General features: G+C 37.6%; 1 protein-coding gene across 4 annotated transcripts in view; it reads left to right on the top strand.

Moving 5' to 3' along the window:
- The first annotated feature begins 1,046 nt into the window (after positions 1 to 1,046).
- Positions 1,047 to 24,186, top strand: part of ehd3 (EH-domain containing 3) — a 47,360-nt gene continuing 24,220 nt past the window's right edge. Inside the window, exons 1-4 of one of the 4 annotated variants that reach the window (XM_015352607.2) lie at positions 1,047 to 1,150; positions 1,381 to 1,940; positions 6,187 to 6,363; positions 13,196 to 13,293. In XM_015352607.2, the coding sequence (XP_015208093.1) occupies positions 1,714 to 1,940; positions 6,187 to 6,363; positions 13,196 to 13,293 (502 nt within the window). In that variant the 5' untranslated portion in view covers positions 1,047 to 1,150; positions 1,381 to 1,713. Of the gene's footprint in view, positions 1,941 to 6,186; positions 6,364 to 13,195; positions 13,294 to 24,186 lie in introns of all 4 variants that reach the window. The other 3 variants (XM_015352616.2, XM_015352626.2, XM_006626089.3) reach the window with 3 other exon arrangements.

Below are 24,186 nucleotides of genomic sequence, written 5' to 3'. Positions count from 1 at the left end.
GGTATTGTAACTGCTCCACCAGGGAGTGCAAGGTACTCCAGAGGGTGGTGAAACTGGTTCAAAACACTACCCAGTGCGTGCTACTGAACATCAAGGATATTTACTCTGTTAGATGCCTCAAGAAAGCCAGGTCTTGGGGAAATCGGACTGTATATAAGGAGGCAGGTGGCGCGAGGTGGCCTCTTCCCTTCTGTGTCTTTGTTAGTGTAGATGCAGCGCTGTAACCCCTGTCCCTGTGTGTGGTAACCTTTCCCCGGTTCTGGTTAATAAATGTGTTGTTCAACCCCTTTTCCAGAGTTCTACGCCTGCTCCATTTCGTGCCGAGTCCCGCGGTCGTTACAATAATTATCAATGAGTAATGGAAACAGGTGACTTATGCCAGTTAATAACATAACTGATTCAACTACAATCGTTGAGATTCCAGAATATTTGGAATGAAAACGGAAGACATGATGGAGTGGGTATTAGTGATATAACATATCAGTGTCTAGTTTGATAAGTGTTGTTGTTCAGTTTCTTTGATAACAAGAAATACTGCAGGTTAATGTAAAACGAAAGTTTGGTGTGCTAAGAAATAATTTAATTCAGGGTTTTCCAATCCTAGTCATGTTTTATCCGTATATCTTCATTCCCAGTCAGCTATAGTTTAAAAACGAATACCTTAATGAGCTTGTTATTTTTTTAATCGATCACTTTAATCAATTATTCCAGATCTTCAAGTGCTGTTGTTTTGAATAGATCTGGAAAATATACAGACCGGCCATCCATGAGTAGGATCGGATAACAACGATTTCATTAAAAATGCCCGCTCTGAAGGCAACTTTCCACTGAACGTGTTTTTGAAATAGCCTTTGGTATCATTTAATTTAATGAAGTCACTATTACAACCGCCAGATGGAGCTATGTTTTAGTCATTGCCGCAAATACAAGTAAATGATTGTTTTCTAGGCGTTTCTATGACGTGCGGAGATAGTACCTCTTCCGCTAATATGGCGCTGACATCAGTGACTTCAGTCCTCTAGTGTCATGGGTGGGGCTTTGCCAGTAGTTGGGCATTTCCTGTACGATCATATTTCCAGAGGTCTGGTATTTAAATCAGCTGCAGTGAAGAAGCCGGGGAACCTGTGGTCGTCTGAGATTGTACAGAGCAGTAGGCATAGCGTCTTAATTATACATTTTTTTAAATTTATTATAGTCATTTACGTTTTTAAAGTTTTAAGTACACAATTCGAGGGGTCATAGTCGAAGGACACGTTTATTCCTGTAGTATTTCGAATGTAAGAAGATATGCTGTAAATATGACTTCTACTCGGATTCCTCTGCAGTTTGAATGAAATCTTGGGTTGTGCTTTTAATTCTCTATGTGTAACATTTTTACAGGAGACAGTGCGAGATCATCTCAAGATAAAGCTGAATGCATTTTGGCGATCTCGGCCTTTAAAGCAAAAAGCGGATTGTGGTTACCTGGAAAGAGAGGACGCTGTCAATGAAGAAATTTTGATGGCGAAGTATGTTCTGATTAAATACTAACACATTTGAAAAGCTTTTAAGAACGCCATCTGAAAAACAATTGCAAAGGAAGTATCTTTTTCTTTAAAGTGGGGGAACACTACGCAATTTAGTAACCACGCTGCGTGTTTTCAAAGAACACTCCAATTCTTTAAATTGCATAGATTACTGATAGTGTAAAGTTATCGATTACCGAATTGCATCATGTTCAGCTGGTTGGGTAATGATGACAGGAGGAAGAAGGACCCTGAAGTGTTTCAGACCGTGAGCGAGGGGCTGAAGAAGCTGTACAAGACGAAGCTGTTGCCCCTGGAAGAGCACTACAAATTTCACGAGTTCCATTCGCCGGCGCTGGAGGATGCCGATTTTGACAACAAACCAATGATACTGCTGGTGGGACAGTACTCCACTGGGAAGACCAGCTTCATTCGGTAAGTACAGGTATTTGCGTGTCCGCAATGAATATCGGACAGCAGGCGCTGCACACAAGATCGCTCTTGTTTGCCCATATCACATTACTGATTTTGTTCTTTTCATTGATACTAATCCAGTATTATTCAGCCGCAAAGTTAATTAGTTTTTATATTGTTCAGAGCATATTATAGCGGTAACATAAGAAGTGACCTTTTTCTTATTTGCCAACGTTATTGTAGACTTGTGTATATGAAGGGTAAGGCCCTCATTTAATAAAATGACTGATCATTCAGTGAGCAGATGTACAGTAATAAATACCTCAATAAGTCCAGACATTACACAGTATACTGCTGTGAAAACATTGCGTGACATAGAAATGAGTTGTCCCTCACCCAACTGTATTATGAAACGCAGCAACTCATTATTTTGCGAGCGTAAATTCAGTAATGAAAACAACCTGCTACTGCCGTATCTATGTCACAGTTCCCTTTAGAATACAGGTTCCTCCGCTTGTTAGTTTATGTATTTTAAATTTAATTAAGACCTGTATCAGATTTGACTGGCATTGTCCTTACATAAAGCTACAGTCTGAAGAAGCTCAGACTGCTACAGTGCAGTATGAGCTTCAGATTGTGAAATATGCAGGAGTCATATTTCAGATACCCCGGGAAAAGAACATCCTGGTGCTCATAAGCACAAGCCCATGATCTGTTGTAAATTTAAGATTTATGCTAGCTGCAGTTTCCCACATAGACTAACAAATGACCCAGTGACATGTGGTTCCCTTAACCCTGGTGTTCTATGTTATAACTTTATCTTTGAGGATTAAATGAGCTAGACCTTAATTGTCTGTGCTTTAGCCTGTGAGTGTGTCTGCTTAGGCATTTATACAGTATTAATGACATATTCAACTGCAGTCATGTGTGCATTAAATATCTCTTCACATGTTTGTTACTGATAATTGACTTTTAAAGGTTGGGCATTGTCACAGAAGCATCTTGTTTCTTACAAACGTCACCTGGATGAAACTTTGTAATTTGCACTGTTGGTTCAGCACACAAGCTAACAAGAATTCATCAGATTGACTGTTGTGCCAGTTTGCAGTATAGCTGTCTGCTGGTGTATTGTCAGATTGTTTGCAGTTAATTTTCTCAGATCATAACCAGAACTATGTTTACTTGTCTTTACTGTTTATTGTATGGCATTTACCATGCAGTCTTTTTTTGTATCCTTTTAAAATACCTGCCACTGATTGTTTATGGTCTGTGGAAAACATTCAGCTGTGAAATCAGTTTGAAAAACCAGAACCTAAGAACAGTTGGGATTATCCAAGTAAGTTTTGGCTCAAATAATGCCTAGACCTGCTTACTCCTTGAAAAAATACAGTGAAGTATCTCCATAGGTATTCTGGTTAAATTGGAAGGTATTTCGGCGACTGTAATTGGTAGTGCATGGTTTAGTTTGGTCCAGAGCAGTTGATTTTGAATAGCTGGAAGTTGAGTATTTGTCTCTTCTTGTACCATACATAATGGAAGCTTATTAACTGCTGAAGACCTAATAGGAAGTTCCTGCTAAACAGTGCCAGTGTTAGTGGGCCATCTTCTGCTTCCATTCTTAAGAGTTGTTAGAGCACAGGTTTGGGCAGGAAAGCTGCAAGTATTTGTTTAAATACAATGTCCAGGTGTAATTCCCAGCTTACTTATGGAATTCTCTCATCCTGTGAAAATACTTGGTTCCTCACAACTGCTGAGTTCCGAAATGTAAGCTTTATTATTTCTGATTATATTGTACATTTTTACCCCCTTCATCACACACTGCAGTGGAGATCAGCAGTTAGTGGATTATCCCTGTCAGATAAAAATATTCTGGGCAGCTGGCTTAGCAATTTGTAAATTTGGTAAAAACAAAAAGTTGTAAACCTTTATGTGCTGGCAAATACAATTAAAACTTCTGTGTTCTGTCCCATCTAGGCCAAGGAGGCACTAATAGTGGAGTAGAATGAGGTGCTTTTTCTTTTAGTCATCTGCAAATGTGATGGATCTGTGAATTTTGCAGTTTGCCTAAGTGTTAGTTCTGGGGAGTACTGTAAATGTAGTAGGATGTTTTATAGAACAAAGAAGATTGCATACTGGATAAAACCATTCCATAAGTATCGTCTTGCAAAATAGGACTTTCATTCAGTTTTCTCTATTATATTACTCATAGAAGAGGTTCCAGCTGCCTTAGTGCTATAGACATCATATGTACCAGTGATGTGATGTGCTTCTGGTTTTCTGGCCTCATTTAAGAGATGTGCTTAGTGATTGTTGGATAAGATAAGAGAGAGAGAACTTTATTAGCCATATAAAATTTCTTGCATTAGGAATTTGTTCACATACCCCAGCTTGCTCTCCATGAGATACACAGACAGGGAGAGAAGCTTGGGGTCAGAGCACAGGGTCAGCCATTTATACGGCACTCCTGGAGCAGTTGAGGTTAAGGGTCTTGCTCAGGGGCCCAACGGAGTAGGATTCCTCTGCCAGCCATGGGATTTGAACCGGCAACCTTCCAGTCACAGGTGCAGATCCTTAGCCACAGAGCCACCGCGCACTTTAGGAAGGAGCTCCAATATAACAAGTAGTTATATTATTTTAAATGTAAAAATACCAAAAAACATTTAAAAGGTGGGGAAATGTAAGAAATTTCTGAAATAAAAAAATAAAACTTTACATGGACTTATGTCAAGATGTTTGATTGTTTTCTGTTCTCCTGACTTTGCGGTAGTCATCAAAGTAATGTTTTGGAAAGGTTCAGCAGTTTCCAGTATGTGACGTCATTGTGGCTGTCAGGAATGACTTGCTGTGTAGAATCTTTATTGCTCAGCAGAGATTTCATCCAAGAAAAAAATCGTGTTCTCAAGTAACGACAAGCCGTGAGCTGGACTCCAGTGAAAGACGGACGGTGAGCAGGTGTCGGATCTTGTTAGCTATTCTACTGTCAGAACTGTGAATTTTTTAAAGTTTTAAACGCTATGCCAAGTTTGATAGGCATCTGACACTTAATAATATGGAGAACTTTGTCTTTGAAAACATGATTGCTTCTTCCCCAAAATAGGCAGAAGTGCTGGGGTTTCATCCTGAGCAATTCTTTTTATAATACATTTCTAGCTAAACATTGTTCATTGTTTCCCATGGCATACCATTTTTAAATGGAGCCTGGTAAATATGAAAAAATACCATTGAAAAAAGCTGCATGTCTCCTTTGTGGTTTATGAACCACCTTGTGTCTCCTAATATGGTATGGTTCATAAAGTACGTATGTGAACCAACCTTTTCATTGTTTAATAATTGCAGATTAATGTCCCAGCATTGATGTTTTGTTCTGGAAAGGTTTCGATAAAGAACAGGATAGGAATCATAATTCATGAAGTCTAAATAATGGTACTTGCTGTAGGTTTTGTGATCCAGTGGAATCAACTGTGATTGTTTTTCAGCACATAACCAATTCTGAATCATTTTGCTCAGTGAACAGTTCTGAGGCCTTGCTCTGCAGGTTATCAAATGCAAATGAAACAGAGGCAGAATATATATGTTATGTGGAGATAATAATAACATCACTTTATTAACACTTTACAATTTCTTGCATTAGGAATTATCTTTTCACATACCCCAACTTACTCTCCATGAGACACACAGACACACAGATGACTGCTTCAAGAACACTGCGCAGGGCACAAGTTGTATTGGCTTAATGTGCTTTCATCTTTAACCTTTATGTACAGTATATAGTCTTATAAGCATCAGTTTTTCTCACTTTGTGTTCTGTTTTGTGCTTCATTCTCCATGTATGTGATACATTGCGGTTTATGTCATAGGCAGGGCATTCACAGCTGGAGACAAAACTAGCCAATTTCAGGCCGAATGGCTCCGAACTGTGACTACTCAGCACACAAATGCTTTCAGGAGAAGATTTCACACATATACACTTCACATTTTAGAATAGTGTCACTCAATGAAGAATGAATTAAGTTAAATTGCCCATGATCCTCACCCCCAGTCCTTGGAATACGGCCTGTGAAATTGAGAGAAATTAATCTCTAACTTTTAACTGTTCTGTAGACTGAAGGTTATACTTAAGATTGAAATGAAGCACATGTTGAAGGAATCAAGCAAAGGCTGTAGACTAAGAAGATTAGATTGGTCAATCTTTTTCATTTAGATGAAAGATACAGCCCAGCGCTCAGGAAGATTTTTTTTCTCATTGCTTTTCTTTTTATTTGGAAAGGTACCTCTTGGAGCAGGACTTCCCTGGCATGCGAATTGGCCCGGAGCCCACAACCGACTCCTTTATTGCGGTAATGCATGGTGACGTGGAAGGGCTGATCCCTGGAAACGCGCTGGTGGTGGATCCGAAGAAGCCTTTCAGAAAGCTCAATGCATTCGGCAATGCTTTTCTCAATAGGTGAGTTGGAAAGCTTCTCATTTTTCAGGTATCTTGGCCTTGCTGTGTACCACATTGAAGAAAATCCAGCACTAAATTCAAAAGATTATTGAGGGCCAAAATAATAATCCAGATAAGAAAGGTGTAAAGGGATCATTCGCAATAGCTCAACTGTTTTGCAAAAGTCAGACATGTTTTCAGAATGTGGACATACAGCAAAGGTCCCTCAGTTGACATGCTGCTCCATCTTTTAATTTTTTTATCTAAATTTTTACTAAATGGTTTACTGGCAGGAGCTATGATTATACTTTGAAGTAAAGATCACAATCAAACATGTACATGTTGTAGTTTGAGCGGGGAACTGTGTCAGCTTTGTGCTGTGAAGGAACAAGTACAGTTTAATTCTGTGGTGAAAAGTAGAAAGAAGAAAAATCTTGTTTGGGTGTGTTCAGGTGACGGATCCTTTCTTTTACTTTTTCACATGATTTTAATCAGATTGTTGCTATGAGCATTTATCATGCACATACCTCCAAATACATCGGTTATGCCAAATGCAAAAATGTTCGAAACCATTTGTCAGAGGCTGCTTGTACAATGTTAGAATGAGCGTGCAGCATTTTTTTTTATTGTGCCATTTGTGGTTTAGGAAGTGTCATTTATCATCAGGATCAAAACCTCAAAAACTAATATGGTGTTTTAAAAACTTGCAGTGTTCAGTATTTACAGACTTTCACCAAAGATTCATTGTAGGATGATGACATTTCCAAACCACCAACTATTACAAGAATAGAGAATAGGGATGCTTTTATTTTTGTTCTTCCTCTTTCACTTTCCTTTAGGCACGTTTTAGAAAATCTTTGTGGATTATTTGGTAAAATGGCCGTTACTATAGATGCTGGAGACCCATATTGAAGTTGTCGTTTAAAAGAGTTTAGTTTAAATGAAGTCTGATAGCTCTAAACAACAAAACCTATGTATTGAGAGACATTACAGATGTTGAAGGCTATTTTTTAACTATTTTCTTTAGAAAAATTATTTGTAAAGAAACTGGCCTTTTGTATCGGTATGATATTAAAAAGCAGTGTGCATACATTAAAGTGTGTCAGTCCTTTTCAAATTTCTGTTTTGTTTCTTGAGTTCAGTTTCTATTTGCTACAACCAGTTTTCTTTTGTTAAGTAGTGTATTGTGATAATATGCTACTTTATCTCATTATTTAATTGTTATACTGGACAAGGTTTTGTCAGTGAGGCCATTTTCTTACCCCCTGGAGTTACTGAAGTTGTCTTACAGTCTCAGCTGTTGTTTGACAGGACCTTTCTATTTGTTATGCTCTTCCTTTCCAAGTTGCTTCAAAAGCGAAATTTATATTAAATGGAAAGGTTAGACTTAATACTTTTAGTCAGAGTGGGTGATTGAGAATGATCTGCAAGGTTTCAAAATAAAGCAAATTTACATAGAAGTTGACATCTTTGGAACAGTTAACAGATTTCTCCCTGGCAAAATTAAACATGACAGTACTTGTCATAATTTAATTTTTTGTCCCTTGTACACTACGCATTAAGCACATATAGCTCTTTAAACATGGGCTTATTTCTTATCCCAGAGTAGTAGAACTGCTGAATTTTAAAATTCCACACATTTTTCAAATACAAGCTACATAATCTATGTTGCAAAACTATATAATGTAATTTATGTTGCAGTGTTATATAATGTAGCCTGAAGTGCAGCAGGTGCAAAATATGGTGTTGGTTTTTAGGGCAACAGCCATGGATTCCCCTGCTATTTGATAGTGCTGGGCAACATATTTCCCATTTCTTTAACTTCTCAAACAAATGAATGCCTGAAACATTCACATCCACAGAAAATGACATTGTTAATTTTGACATATTGCGATGAAAACATTAATATGTAGCGTTTAGCATATACTGTAGCATTTCAGCTTTTGTTTATGGGTGGTGTTTTGCAGATGTTTACCAATGTCAGAACAATGTCTTATTCCCACCTTTTTAGGTGAGAGTAAATAATAAGAGACATGGCTACAAGTGTTTCTTATTGTTCAGATGTTCTATGTTGCACTAATTGTGAAAACATTAAACTGTGAATATATAGCCATGGTTCCAGTCTTTTGGAGCTCACAGTTTGGGTCTGCCTCTCAATCTGAAAGCCATAAATGAGATGAAGACTAGAGACTTGTCTATGACAGAAGACCAAGCGATAGTGACGATAAGAGCGAAGAAAATTCCAATTTGACCTGTTGCGAGAGATTGGGCATTTCTGTTGATTTTGTAAGGAATGTCTTGATGGGGGTCAGGTGGTGCAGTGTTTAGCATTGCTGCCTTGTAATCCTGGGGTCCTGTGTTCATTTCTGACCTGGGGTGTTATCTGCATGGAAAGAAAGAACTGTAGTACTACACAACTGGCAAAGCCCAGTTTGTTCAAGAAAGACAAACAGCAGTTCATATAGAAAAAAACCAAAATTAGAGCAAAAAGAGACTGTGCATAATCTCCCCAAAATCTCCTGATGTTCTATAGTTTTTATCTTTTATCTTTTATCATTTTATCTTTTGATCTGGAACACAGATTTCAATAGTACACAGCAAATATGACATTTCACTTCAGTGTCCCAATACACTTTTCACTGTACATCCAAATAAGCACAATCTCTGCAATAGATTCATATCATTATAATCAGGAAGTCTTTTTTTAATAGGGCCACTGACATTTTATTGAACTTGACATTGGTACTTTCATTCGAGCGATGGTAGTCTGTGTGTGACTACCCTGGGAAGCAAGTTAAACGGTACTTCAGAAGTGCATGCTTTGCTCAGGGTTGCAGATGCAGTCTTTTGGGATCCTGTTCATCTCTGCAATCAGTATACCTGTTCACTGGTGTCTGAACCTTAGATGCTGCACGTGATTCCATCTCATCCCACCAATCTTCAAATGGTCTCATATTTGGGAAGAAGTCAATGGCATAACTCACATTCACATCCTGCGAGACTGCAGTTGTTACAGGAGTGTCATACCATTGGAACGTGCATTGTTCTGTCAATATGAGCCCACAGGAGGGGAAGCAGTTGATGTCCCAGGACTTAATCAGTGTAGCACTGAGTCTGTCATTCGCGTTAGTTCCTCACCAATTAGACCTATCTTGCATTGATTTACCTGTTGTTCGAAACCCGTTATTATCTGGCAAGACTCCGCCGCTTCTTGATATTCATAAGGTTGGTCTACACAAAGCCTTGAGCCAAAAGTTGAGGACTATAAGCCAAAATCGTCTTAGAATCCCTGTGCAAGGATGCAGACAAAGAACATGAGATGAAATCTTGAGACATGTTCGTCTCATTAGAGGAGAGGTCAAATATGAAGTATCGTCTTGGAGACATCCTTGATCATCATTGCTCTGACATTTTCCAGAAAGATGTTTTTCAACAGTCTTATTTCACTGTAAATGGCAGGGCATTTTCTTTGAGAGATGCAGAAAACATTTTTCCTAGATAATCATGATAACCTCTGGGTGATCTTGAATTTGCCAGAGTGGCCGTTTGTGCGTTGTTGGACGTGTGCTGTAGTTACCCCCCCGAATATCCTTCAGACAATTTCAAGGTGATTTTAATTATACTACTGTGTGGATGAATGATCATACTTCTGAAAATGAATTTTAGCTTTAAAATGTTTGCAAACTTTTTTGGTCATGGTTAATTAAATATTCTGAAACAGTCATTTTCAGACTGGCAAATTGGTGTGAAACTAATGTAGCTGATCCAAAAGGTGAAGAAAAAGTTAGTTAATAGTTTCATTTTTGGATGACATTGTAGATTAGGCGACATGGTGGCGCAGTTGATTAGCGTTGCTTCTTTGCAGCGCTGAGGCCCTGGGTTCAATTCCAGATCTGGAGTGTTATCTGCGTAGAGTTTGTGTGATCTCCCCTTGTGTGTTTTTCTCCCCCAGTCCAAACACCTACTGGTAGGTTAAGTGGCTTGTGAGGCAAAACTGACCCTTGTGTGCCCTGCAATGGACAGACGTGTCATCCAGGGTGTGCCACGCCTTGCACTTGTTGCTCGCTTGGATAGGAAGAGGTTCCACCACCACCCTGAATTGGATGAAGCCATTAGGAAATATTCAGATAACAGCATTTTTACAACAAGTTGCAAGAAAATGTTTTTCCTTTGTTTTTGTATTCACATTATGGAAGGAATTATATGAAGCACTGATATATTAGGAGGGAGTCACATCAATATTTGGAGTTCCCAGTTGCATTGGCCTATTTAGAAAGCTTTAGCCAAGCATATTGTTTACTCTTATTTGCCTAGGTGTCTGTGTGCTAAGAGGTGTTTTACCTCTTAGCACACAGACACCTAGGCAAATAAGAGTAAACAATATAGGGTAAGACAAGTGAACAGATGATCAAAGAGTTCCTAGTGTTTTCCCGTGGTTTTTCAAATTTACAGTAAGTTAATCAGACCACCATATCAAAGAATCTGAGCACTGTTGAAAGACTTGGTGTCTTATTTTAGGAAATTCAGATTTTCTATGTTGTGAAATTCTCGGACTTAAAAAAGTTTCTCCTGTTTTGAACAAAAAGTTGTTTGAATAGGTTAATTGGTTCCCTTTCACTTGTGGGCATCTCTGTTTTTTAAAGAGTATGATTTAGACCTAGGCAGTTTATTTTCTCAGGGTGCAGGTGCTCTCTTTTTGACATTTTTATGGTGTTTAGTTGTGTATTTGAATTACAGAGGAAGAATTCTGCAATTTTCTAAGTTCATAGTAATTAGAACTCTGGAATGCACAAATTGTACATACAGAATGTGCCCTAGTGTAACTTTTGTATGGTTGCGTTATTTATAAATACATTTTTGGGCCTGCTCTTGGGCTTTCTCCATGTGTAGACTGTGGATTGGTGGAGCCCCAAATACTTGGCAATGATTTTGTGACTTTTTCTGGACAGATGAGCATCACTAACCCGTGATTTCCTTACATCTTGACATCTTGACATGACTTGTTTCTGTACAACTGTATGGTGAAGACCAAACTCGCCATGTTTTAGATCTCTATATATAGTGGGTCCTTCTATAATCAGCATTCAAGATGTATCTAATTATTTAAACACCATGTTCTAAATTATTCCCTTAATTGAGCGAATGAAGCTAGGAGTTCACTTATTTTTTAACATCCCCTGTAACTTAGTTACTAATCGTTTAACTCCACATCATCTTGTTTTAAGAGACATGGTTACTATAAACCCTATTGGAGACTTAAATAAGGACTTGGTTTCATTCAAGAAGTTGTTTTGCTGGCTATCATGTTATAACTATAAAAATTCCATATTTATCTTTGGGATTCATAAACATTTAATCAGCACTGTATTCTTACTAGACATGTGACAGACTAAAGCATGTTTTACATAACTGTTGGTTGTTTCCATTCCACTCTTTTGCAACACAAAAAGTAACTTCAGTAATTTGACCTGAAATATTTGGAATAAATGACTCATAAATGCCATTCATTATCTTTGTAAGCTCTGATAGTTGACTATAAGCAGAAAAAACAAACTATCTGGATACAGGATTACAGGACCAAACGAATTTACAGAGGTTTTTTTGTTAATGTGGCATGCTCTATTGTAGAGGAGGCTGAATTGTTGTTGCATGGCAAGTTGTTTGTGGGTCAAGTTGGACTTGCACTGATGTTTGTGCAAATGTTTTTAGGAAATAAAGAATCGAGCCAAGAGAATGAAACAGAAAGAGGTCAAATGTGAAATTCTTTCAGCATTATAGTTATATCTTGATCTCTCTTTTTACATCCCATTCTGAATGGAAAATTGGGATGTTTCTTTGTAGAATATCACAGAGGAGTTGCTTTTTATCAACTAGTTTAGGATTATATTTGAGGAATGGCTTTAGGATTACAGTTATGAGTAAGTGGAAATGGGAAAAAACAGTTAACTTCACTAATTGTACAGCATTTGAAGAGGTTTAAAAATTCTTCTACCACTTTGAATAGAGATAATAGGTCTACATAATTTTTAATGGAAGATGTACTCATACATTTTGTCAGTTAACAAACCCACAAATCTAACCATATACAGTAAATGCAATTAGCAGTTATGCTGGCAATGAACACTGTCCTTTTTTGTACCTAAACCATACACAATGAAATTGGTTAATCCTCTTTTCATTAGCTATCAAAATTATAAAAGAGGGATTCCATTTATCTGAGTTCAGTAGTTTATTTTTTAGAAGTCGGTTACTGGTCCCTTCATGTGAGAAATACCATTGAGGCCATGCTTTCTATTAGAGGCAAGATGTTATCTAATTTGTTCTTCCTTGCATTGTTAAACAATTGGTATTGGATTGTGTGCTTTGCTTGGTGCATTCAGTGTTGATATTTTGAAACCATCTTTGGTAGAAACAGGAAGTTTTTGTGGGTGCTCTTTCAACTCTTTCAATCATGAGCAAATCTGGGTAGTTGTTCTTCCCAGCCTTGTGTCAGTTGCTAGCAGCCTGCAATGTACTGTAGCTGATGGGGCATGTCGTACAGCCTGGGTTGAAATTAAAAGCTGGAAAGCTCTTTTAATTGCAGATTGTAATATGGTCAGGAATAGTTTTATAAGCTTGCAGCTCTTTGCAGAAGATAAATGTGGACAACGGCACAATGCTGAAACTGACAAGTATATGAGTATATCCATGTACCGCCTCAGTACAAGCCTGAAACATACTGTAAGTGGGATTTATTAAATTAGAAATTAAGGAGTTCAGCAGTGCTAGTTTACAGCACTCTAATGTTAATTTCTTGGTATGGCATGTAATCTGAAAAGTTTTAAGGACAGGCTTCTCTCCTTGCAATCTGCAGGTTTGTATGCGCACAGCTACCCAACCGTGTTCTGGAGAGCATCAGTGTGATTGACACTCCAGGAATTCTGTCAGGGGAGAAGCAGAGGATCAGCAGGGGTAAGTGTCCTCCTACTGTAGGTTTACTGGTACACTTTGGATGATATTGAAAATGTATCTCACAAACACGGCAGGAAAACCACTACTACACTGTTGTGATTGGTAATACAGGATTATAATGCTGAAGGGTGCCTTGGCAAGTGAGTTCAGTCTCTGTTGTCACAGTGTCCCAACTTATTTGTAGAACTGTGGAACATCCTGTTGTTAGGGCAGTGGTTCGAACCCAGGTCATGGGGGGGGGGGGGATTTCTGTCTCTGTGCTGTTTTTTTTTGTTCCAAAACTTTCCATAATTATTTCAGACGACATTTTGACATATATATTTCAAATACCATTCGGCTGCTATAAATGTGATTGGGGTTTGTAATTGGTATTATTATTAATTAATTTGACTGCCTGTTTTATCCAATGCAGCTTGCATTTGCACCCTTGCAAACAGCTGGGAATTTTACAGGAGCTATTTGGGTGAAGTACTTTGCTACATGGTACAACAGGAGTGTCTCACTTTGAACCCCCACAGCCTTCGAGTGACCAGTCCAGATATAAACACTGTTGCTGCAACTTTTGATACTAGGTTGGTGTCAGCCCTGTATCAATTTCTGAGGTTCAGACTTACCCTTATTCAGATGTGCTGTTTGAATTTAAACCATTTGAATCTCTGGAGGAAGAAAAACACTCATTGTGGGAATTTAGGCTACATTGTCATTCCTGCTAGTGAGTTCATGATGAATTAATAATTTGTTCAGTTAGAATTAAGGGTGCAAAGTGAGTAAGTTCAAGAGAGCTTTCAGAAAAGTATCCACATCATCCCTGTTGAAAACAATACACTTGAAGAGAGTACTTGTGGAGTCAAGTGCAGAAAGGGCTAAACAGGCAAATCAGTTAGTACAAGTGATTTACATGCTCAGGTGGTATGAAAACCATCAGGAACACCAGGAAATGCACTTCAGGCTGGAAGAACAATGTATCAGCTTGCACATTAGTTGGTTTTGTCCCCTTCTGCAAAATCCAGTTGACTGATTCTGAAGAACAGGAATTGGTAAAGGGATTATGCCAATTACCAATCTTTTCATCAGATTTCATCATGTTTGAAAAGAAGAAACCACTTTTTTAAAATAAACCCCAGATAAAAAAAACAATGAAATCTATCAGATACAGACAATACAAGGCCCCACCTGGTCCTCCAGGACCAGGTTTCTCAATCTGCTGGTTTAGTGGTACACAACATCAAGAAAAGTTATTTAAACATGTGTTGTGGAAGGGCTTGAAAAGTGTCAGTCTTTCCACAGTACTGTTAAGTCTTTTTTGAGCTGCCTTACAGATCTTTGCACGATGTGGTTTCCCTGGTCGTGCCCATGTTTGTCTTGAAAACCCTTGGATGACTATTGTTTAATGCCTAACTTAAAATATACTCCATTGAACAGTGTTCTTTTCCCAAACACTTAACCTTCTAGGCATGTATAATCTATTAGTTTCCAAGAATTTGTTCTGCTGTTGCAGCATTTGTTTTAGACCTTCCAAAGAGGAATTTAATACAAACTGTTGAAATGTCAAATTGTTACCTCCTTTGTAGTATACATCGGAAAGGGAAAGCAGAGTGTGGAAGAGTTCCTAAAACTTTGCTTGCACCTTTTAAGCACTTTGCAGTATTTAAGTTTTGCAAAGGAAAACTGGGAATGATTGTCCTTATTGTTGAAACAGGATTACACAGTTTGCTTCTTTCAGATGGGTGTGTTTCTAGTTGTTCAGTCTCGGAGGGATCAAAAGACCAATCAGCTCATAACTGTTGCAATTGCACCAGCTTCTTCAAGCTATTCAAGTACTGCTCCTTTAAAGAGCAAGAGCTCCATGATGAATTTGGTCTTTTTTTGCTCTTTTGTAAGCATCCAGCATACGATACACCAATGTGTATCTCATTGATGATTGAACAGTGGGAATTTAGGTCATTGAAAGTATACAGTAATGCCTCTCTTGGGAGTGATTCACCATAGCACTCTGTCATTTGCGTATTCCAGAATACACCTATATAAAAGCTGAATGTCTGCTTGTGACATGCATATAGGCCGGGCAGAAACACTTATAGCTGGTAACACTTGGCACAGTAGTTGTAGTTGTGATCTTTCTAGTGTTTGTATTCTAAAGGCAAAATTCAGTGAACAATGACATGCAAGCTCTTAGCCAATCAAAGTATATTATTCTAAGGTCGTGCCATTGGTAAATACACTTTTCAAAAAGTCTCAAAACTTGCTTCATCAAAAAGAAGTGATAAGTCCCTCAAGAAGAGCCTCATCCTGGGCCAAGCAGCTCCTCCCATTAGTCTCCTGGTGCCAGGTTGGAGGAGTGAAGGCAGATGGTGGTTAATCTACACAAGCTCTTACTTAATGTATGTGGCCACATTGAGTGGATTTCTCCTGTACCCATGATGTAAAATAAACTTTTCTATATAAATTTAACCTGTAACTATATTCTGTGTTAAAAATATCATTGAAGCTGTTACCAATGCCCCAGTGAAGCTCTCGTATGCAAGAAACATCTCTCATGGGAATGCTTTCCCATTGAATCCAGGCTATAATTGCCTCAAATAGTGCCATTTCCCATAATGCACCTATCTCTGGAATGGAATCCTCAGTGCTAAAAAAAAGCATTGCTGTGTTTGTAAATAGTGTTTAGTTTTTGCTTTTCATATACAGTATTTCAGTAAAACAGAGCTTAATGCTCTTCTTTTTGTCCTTCTGCAGTGTTAGTATAATAAAAATTTTCATCAGCATTTTCGGTAAGGTATATTTTAGTTTAAAAAAATAAATTTGATCTAGGTAACCTCTGTCAGTGATGAGGGAGACTTCTTTGGCCGGTTGTCAAGAAAGAGTTGTTTGACTCGATCAGAAATGCAGGTCCTACCAGGATGTATGAGTCAGCGTTGCCTTTGGAAAGGAACAGATCTTCAGGGATTTACATTCCACTCATATGCTGTTAGGCTGGCCAACTTGTGGTCTTTCTTGTCTTGTTTTATACGTTCTTTGAAACACAATCAGTTATCTAAACATGTGAGTTTTTAGTGCTGTTCGCTCATTGTGATGTAAAATATAGGCATAATCTGATGTATATTTTCATCCAAGATTGATCTCGCCTCCTGTGATGTATTTGTTTTTATTTGGTGTACCCAAAGCCTCTTTCAGGGGATGTATATGGTTTCAAGGCCATGAATATATTCAGATTTTAACAAGTTTACTGGTATTTTTCCTTCCCTATGTGACTTAAGTGTTTGATGTGGTATATCTAGCTGTTGAAAATATCTTAGATCTCAATGGCCCATTTTTTTGTGAGAAATGACAAGTCAGCATCATAGATTAATATGTACTGCACAGGATGATTGTTGGCTATCATAACGATGTCTGAAATTATATAACGTTTGCTGTATATTTTGTAATACAATTTATTCTTTCCCCATTACTGGCAAGAGTGACAAATTGTATGTTGCACTGAAAACTCAGATTTTATTCTTGACGTATAGCATTTCTGAAGTGATTTCAGCATATAAAACACTGCTACTGTTTATTCAATCTTCACTGGAATGTATTGAATTCGTATTGCATTTGGCACCTGCTTTTCATTTAGATATGTCTATCCATGGTGACTTACAATATTGGAAATTATTGGGAACTGCTTCTGCTTGGCCACCCATCCCATCGACAAACAGAAAATTGTTTATTCTTGTGACAGTGTGATAGAAGCAAAGCACGGGAGATTCTACAGGCTGTAATTGAGAGGGGAGGCTTGGTAGCTTAAGACACGAATAGGGCAGCCTGCCCTTTGGGCTCAGGGCACAATGGGAACTGTCTTGCTCTGGATGAGCCTTTTTAAGGTTTCAGTTAGTGTTTCCATCTCTTAATTTCATCATGTCAGTTTTTTTTCACTGAACTATTCAGTGCAGAAAGTTTTGTGGATGTCAGAAATAATATGGTTTCCTGTTAAGATTGTATCAACAGATAATATATATATATATTTTATTAATTTCTAAGTGTTTTTCTAGAAACTCGAGGCACCGTATGGTATCAAACACCTAATACACGTAAAAGAAGTAAAAAGAGAAGTGCAACAGCTTTGACTCAGTGAGACCAAAAATAAAACGGTCTTAAAAGTTATAGTGAAACGATAGCTCTGTAAGTGAGCTTTGTAAATATTGACAGTTGGTCAATTTATTTGTACATTGAGTTCCACAGACTTGGTGCTGAATGTGAGAAGGCTTCACCACCCATTGTGTAAATGGTAAAATAAGGCGGCCTGAATTAGTAGATATCTGATTTAAAAGCTAAATATCTTGCAATAACATCTGGGGCTAGACCAGTGAGTATCTTACAAGTGAGCAGTAGTAGCTTAACCAGAATCCAGAGTGAAGTACAGAGGACGGGAGTTATGTGCTGATTCAAAGTACTTATAGCTGGCACACAAGCTGCAAAAATATTAAGTACTACTTACAACATTAGAAGATAACCCAGTTAATAAGGCATAACAGTAGTCTTATTTTGCCTCAATGAAAGAATGTAAGGGCTGCACTGCAGCACAGTGATTAGCATTGCTGCCTCATACTGTTGGGGTCCTGGGTTCAATTCCTGGGATGCTGTCTGCATGGAGTTTGCACATTCTCCCCTAGTTTGTCTGTATTTTCTTCAGGTGCTCCAGTTTCCTCTTGCAGTCCTAAGACATGCTTGTAGGTTAATTGGGCCTGGTGTGAGTGTGTGTGTTTGTGTCTGTGTGTTCCCTATAATGGACTGTTATCCATCTGGGGTGTATCCTGCCCAGTGCTCCCTGTGACCCTCAATTGGATAAGTTATTGAAAGTAATGGTGATGGAAAAGCATGCATCAGTATTTCATCATCACATGGGAACAGCAAGGATCTTAACCAAGCGAGTAGCTGAAATATACCCACATGACATCCCTAATGTGTACTTTAAATACGGGTCAAAAGTAACACAGAAGTTTAACGTCTGGATTTGATTTCTGTATCAACAACAACGCTGACATGACCAACTTTGCAAAGCTTATGTTGGATGCCTGCAAGCATAATCTGTCCTAGTTTAGCTTAAGAATGTTCTGTTGCAACCATGTCTTAATATGACACAGACACTTTTAAAGTTCAGAAACTGTAGTAGAATCAGATCTCATCTGCAAGTGGAGTCATGAGTCCATTGCATAAAAGACAAATCCAAGGCTGTGTTGGCAAAAAAAAATGTAGTGGCAACAAATTACAGTAGTAGGATTCCAGCAATAACCCCCTGGAACACATTGATTAAATGGGACAACATTGGATCTAAAGCCACTTATATAAACAACAGGCTAGGAGCCAATCAGGGAAGTACCTGTGTTCCCTAGATAATTTTCCTTGTGATCCATCGGGATATTTTGAATGACAGTGTCACAAGCTGCATTAAGTCTAGAAGCAGAAGAAGAGTCTGACCCAGAGTCAGATATCATAAGTAAGCCCCCTTAACAAGGGCAGTTTTAGTACTGTCTAAACCTAGAATGAAAAGGTTGAAGGAGCTCATTAGATGTAAGGTAAGATTGAGCTGCCACTGGCTTTAATGGAATTTACGAGAACAGACAAATTAGAAATAGGGCAATAGCTACTGTATGTACATGAGGGTCTTGTATTTTTAACCTTAGTATGATAACGGCAAAAGTTAAACCTACAGGTGCCAGGTGAGATTTCATGGATTTGTTAGTTACAAGTGGACAAAGAGCAGAGAGACCAGCTTTTAACAGGTGTTAGGAAAGGAGTAGCATGTAATAGAGGTGTAGTCAAGACACGGGTAGTATTTTACATACCAACTTCTTGACCTAAAAACATCAAAAGTAGTAGTAGTTCATCAGTAATTGAACCTATAATATATGGAGACATCAAAGTTCTCATGACTGTAAGAGGTCATCCACTATTTTTAGGTTAGTTGTTTAAACACTGTATAGAGGGAGTTGTGCTTTTTTATTGTTTAAAAATATAAATATATAAATTAAATTTTGAATTTGTATTCTTTCCATAGGAATTATGTGTTTTGTGTTTTAGTCTGGGGTAATCTTATTCCTGAACTTGGAAACAGCATACAGATTGAAAAAAGCTTGAATAAGGATCTTTTTTTTTTTTTTGCAAGAGAATGAAACTGAGCAGTGGTGGGCCAGTCAAGCATTTGTAGGGATCCTGAGCTCAGATCAGCAGGAATTAGAAAAGCTGTGAACTCAGAGCCACAGCTCTCGCAAAGCTGATGCATCAAGCAAGCAAAATGGAAGGAGGTCTGGACCCCTCTTTTAATGCAACTTTAGAGATGAGGCAGAGTATTCTCAGATAAAACCCCTGCTAATTGCTACTCTTTACCTGTTCACTCTTTTTTGTAATGATTATTTTTTTACCTATTTTAGTGACCAGATCTACACACCCTGGATTAGGCATGTACTGTACAAGTTGTATCGTGCATATTCAGAACTGAGCAATCCCTTCAGTCCTGTTCAAACTAGGATGTTTCATTCTAGAACACTTTCTTCAAACAACAATTAAATTGTTTCATAGTTCTGTACATCATTTTACAAAGTTAATATGTAGCAGTTTGCGGTGTGTGTCTCATTGAAATACCACAAAAACATTCTTTTTAGATAGTGTGTGAATTTCAGTCTGGGAAACTCAAAGGCAGACTATGTAATTTCACAGTGTACAAATAAATTATTTCAGGTATATGTAGACTTTTTGGAATAAGATGTCTTGGTCGTATGCACGTTTCTTCCCATCTGCATATCAGCTTGTCTTGTTTAAAGTCCAGTCTTCACACAGAAGGCACCTTTTTCCTCACCTGTGATTGGCATTTGCATTGTAAATTTCATCTTTGTCGAAGGGGCGAGATGAGGAAGATGGTCAGATTGCCTGTTAAAGGTGCTTTTTGCCTGTTAAAGCATGAAAAGTTCAGTAGAGTCAGTTTGTGTATGATGGCTTAATAAAAGCAATACTGTATAATCTAAGAGTCCTGCTGTTTGTTGTTTGCATGTACTTGGTTATATTCATTTCTGCACACCCTCAGAAACATGCTCCAAAACTCAACTAATGATACAGAAACAATGAGCACTCACACACTGCTGTAGTGGATAAGGATGGTAAGTCCCTTGATGTCCATATTGTGAGAGAGGCTTTGATTGATAAACTTTTAAATTTAAATAGGTTAAAATAGAAAACCAGAATCTTTTTAGCACTGGCTTTAAATGTGTTGCTATTTAAAAAGTGGTGTAATTTACTAATTTCACAAAGCCAAACAGTGTTTTGCAGTAAATATATAGAATAGATCTAAAACAAAGAATAGATCTAAAACATTCTTCTCATAATTAAGCGCTTTGAGAAGCCACATTTAAAGCCGCTATATAAAATAAAGTTGAGTATTATAATGAAAATTTAGGTGATCGATAGGATTGTTTTCTGGGTGTGATATGCTGAGTTTTTTAGGCTCCTCGTTTGATTTTGGCTTCTGTTACTTGCCATTCACACGCACAGGGAGAAGGGTGTTGGCGATCTCTGTTCAGTTTCAGATTAATCGCAGATGTAGCACAAGACATTTTATAGAAGAGGAAACACTTTGGATTGGTAGCTCTGTTTAGTTAGTTTATAATTCCTCCCAGACATTCACAAAGACACGTGGAAGAAGGGCCGATGGATTTTGAGGTTTTCAGGTTGTTGACTCTTTAGAAAATTCTGCCTGCAGCAGTGAATCGAAGGAGAGTACCTAAGTAACTTGCACTATGAGAGAAAATGCAAGGAGGTGGTAGGTATAGTTAAGTGTTATCATTCTTTTGCCCCTTTTGGATCAATTTAAGACTTCTTTAAATAGTCAAATAAAAAAAAAGTAAACTAATTCCCCAGGTAAAGTACTTTATTAAGTACAGTAAAATTACAGTCACAGATATGTATTTTCTATAATGAAATGTCTGACATGACTCCAGTCCTTAATTAGTTAAAAAAACATCTATGAGTGCACTGCTGTAGAATTTTGCTTCTTAAGATTGGAGTCACTATGCTTACAAACTTTTCTCATATTCTGTAAAGTATAAGTAGCTCCCGTGAGTTAATACCTGCCTAAGGGCCCTATAGTTTGGCACTGCTGCCATGAATGCACAATTCTCACTGCTGGCTTAGGGCTCGTTACAACAACTTATGCCGTGTTCGTACTTAAACATACAATATATTCACACCAGTCAGAAAATACTTCCTAAACATCTAGATAAATAGCATGTTAATGCAGATCAATGAGTAAAGATATTTCTGTAACATTTAGTAAAAAATAGAATTTTCTACTCCAGAATGTTCCAGTAAATGTTAAACGCAGTATTACAATGATATATACAACAAACGACATTAAATTTGCCGGTATGTTTTACATCTCTCCTCCAAACCAAAGTTCTTATAATGGTTATCTTGAAGATTGCTCTCTTGAAGACTGCTCACATTTGCTTTTTCAAAAAAAAAAACTTATTGGTCAACAAGAAGATGAATTTAACTACACATAACCACACATTGGTAGCAAAAGAATGGAAAGTAGGATATGAAAAACAATTTTCTTTAAAACCCAAGCACTGGCATGAACGGGAATTTGATGCCCCTTTACTAGAAGTAGGTTAGCATTGTTGCTGAACTTTTAAATAGCTTTTAATTAATAATATAAAGAATAGTTAGGCAGCCTTATTTTAACAATTACCACAATAGGTTATTTACAGCTCAGGTGCAAAACTTTTTCTTCATAATTACAGACATGAAATTTCCAGGGGGAAAAACATTTTTTATTTTTTTAGCATTTCCCTTATATTGGACCAAATAAACAGCACTGAAGTACTTGTTTAGGTGGAATGGTGGTTAAGCCTTGGTGCCTCAAAAAAACAGGGTCCTGGCGTCAGTTCCAGCCATCTTCACCTGGGTGGGGTGTGCTGGTTCTCCCCCCTTTCCATTCACCTCCGGAAGGCACACAGGTTAGATTTAATTAAGCCTCCAGGCCTTTATTCCCATGTGGAAGGTGGTAGGCTCCATACCTCAGCATCTAGCTTTAGGGCCCTTTGTGCATACCGCCACTTCTTTTATTGAACTGCTGTACAAGGATGGCGTACGTGTTTTACAAATGTGTTTTTCTATGTTGCCCGACTTTATGAAGGTGGCCTTTGCAGTTGAGCTTAACATGCCAAGTAAAAAGTTTTTTTTCCTCTATTAGAAATTTAGAGTGTGAAGGTATTGTTGCTTTCTTTCACTTTTACTCTTATGTTGATCCCATTGAAGATGTGAAACTGCATTTCATTTCAAAATGTACATTTCTCTGGTTGTGTCATTTCTAAATAGTTCCCTGTTCTCCATTTTAAGAAGATGCAGACAAATAATGAGATATTGATAGTGTGTGTATTTATTGCTTATCATCCACACACTTGGACAGCATGCTGGGGACCTCCTTACCTTGCTGTTCAATGGGTTGCTGCATTGTCAGTGGTGATGGAGTAGTATAAGTATAACTAACATTGCGAAACAGTCTAGAGCACTTTTGTAAGCACAAAGGTACACCTTCTCTCATGTCATGTAATACTTAAATAAAAAAACAAATGTGGGAAAAAGAACTCATGGCTAAAGTGAGATATTTCTGTAAAAAAATGCATGTAGAAGTGATTGAACAAAGACTAAACATTTTGAGTAAATGCAGTGAGACAGTAATGTCTTTTAACTTCACTTGGTTTAAAATATGGTACAACATTTGAAATTCCTTAACAGTTCATGGTTGTCAATCATTAATATCATCAAAGGTGGTCCACTTTCAGGAAGACTTCATAGGAAATATTTAAAGTACGTAAGTCTTGTATGTCTTTTCAGCAGATCAAAAGTTTTTTTCTTAGCTGTAATAAGCAGTATTCGGCAACATCTACGGCAAGTAGTAGGCAACATCTGCCTGTAACACTGAATACGTGATGTGTGGAAGTGCTAGTTAATTTTTGTTCTTATTAATTCAATTCTATATGATCTGTTAACACTGTAATTACTGTGTTTCATTCATAGTCCTAAATTTTGGACTTCATATGTGGGCCAGCATTGTTATTTCAGAGCTCTGGAATCCTTGGACTGAGAAGCAGCACATATCATATCTGGAAGCATTACAACTATGCATCTTGATTTTTTTTTCTCCTTTTCTAACATACTTGCTTTGTGAGTTTATTTGGCAAGCTGATCTGACCCTAAGACTGTCAGGCCTCATCTAATTAGCAGGGCCATGCTACATTCACATTTATGATTGCTGTGGCCTCACTTTGCCTAAAGTGAAGACCACATGCATTACATGCATAGCTGAAAACCCAGTTTGTAGCCCTCTGTGAAATATTTATCTTTGCCACTTGGATGTGACGTGTTAATCTTCTCTGTCAGTGTACTATTGATATAACCAAGTATAAACAGTTCTTGTGTTTGTGTGATAGGAATGCTAATGCATCAGCAGTATTAATTATTTGTGTATCTTTAAAATCACATTATTTGACTTGGGGCCTTATTCTTTATCACAGCAATATACATTTTTCCATTTTATATTTGACCAATTTTACAGGCTTTAATATTTATAGAATGGTTTTCACCATGTTAAAACATACAATTTCCTTCTTAAATCAGTCATTTCAAATATCAAATTAGATTATTTAGATCTTACTAATTATTAAATGGTTTTCCAGAGCACATTCAGGGGATTTTAATTCAGGTTTCTTGGAAGATCATAGAGTTTCTTCAGAAAGCAAGATGTACACATGGAATTTTTTTTGTTATGGAATCCAATGAACACCCTTATGTAAGAGACCTGCGAGACCCATTTAAAATTATTATTGTAATAGGATTCAAACTGGTGGTCTTGAAGTCCCA

Source organism: Lepisosteus oculatus, chromosome 2 (assembly GCF_040954835.1).
Source record: "Lepisosteus oculatus isolate fLepOcu1 chromosome 2, fLepOcu1.hap2, whole genome shotgun sequence".
NCBI classification, from domain to species: Eukaryota; Metazoa; Chordata; class Actinopteri; order Semionotiformes; family Lepisosteidae; genus Lepisosteus; species Lepisosteus oculatus.
The sequence above is the reverse complement of the archived record's forward strand: the minus strand, read 5'-3'. Positions and strand labels throughout refer to the sequence as shown.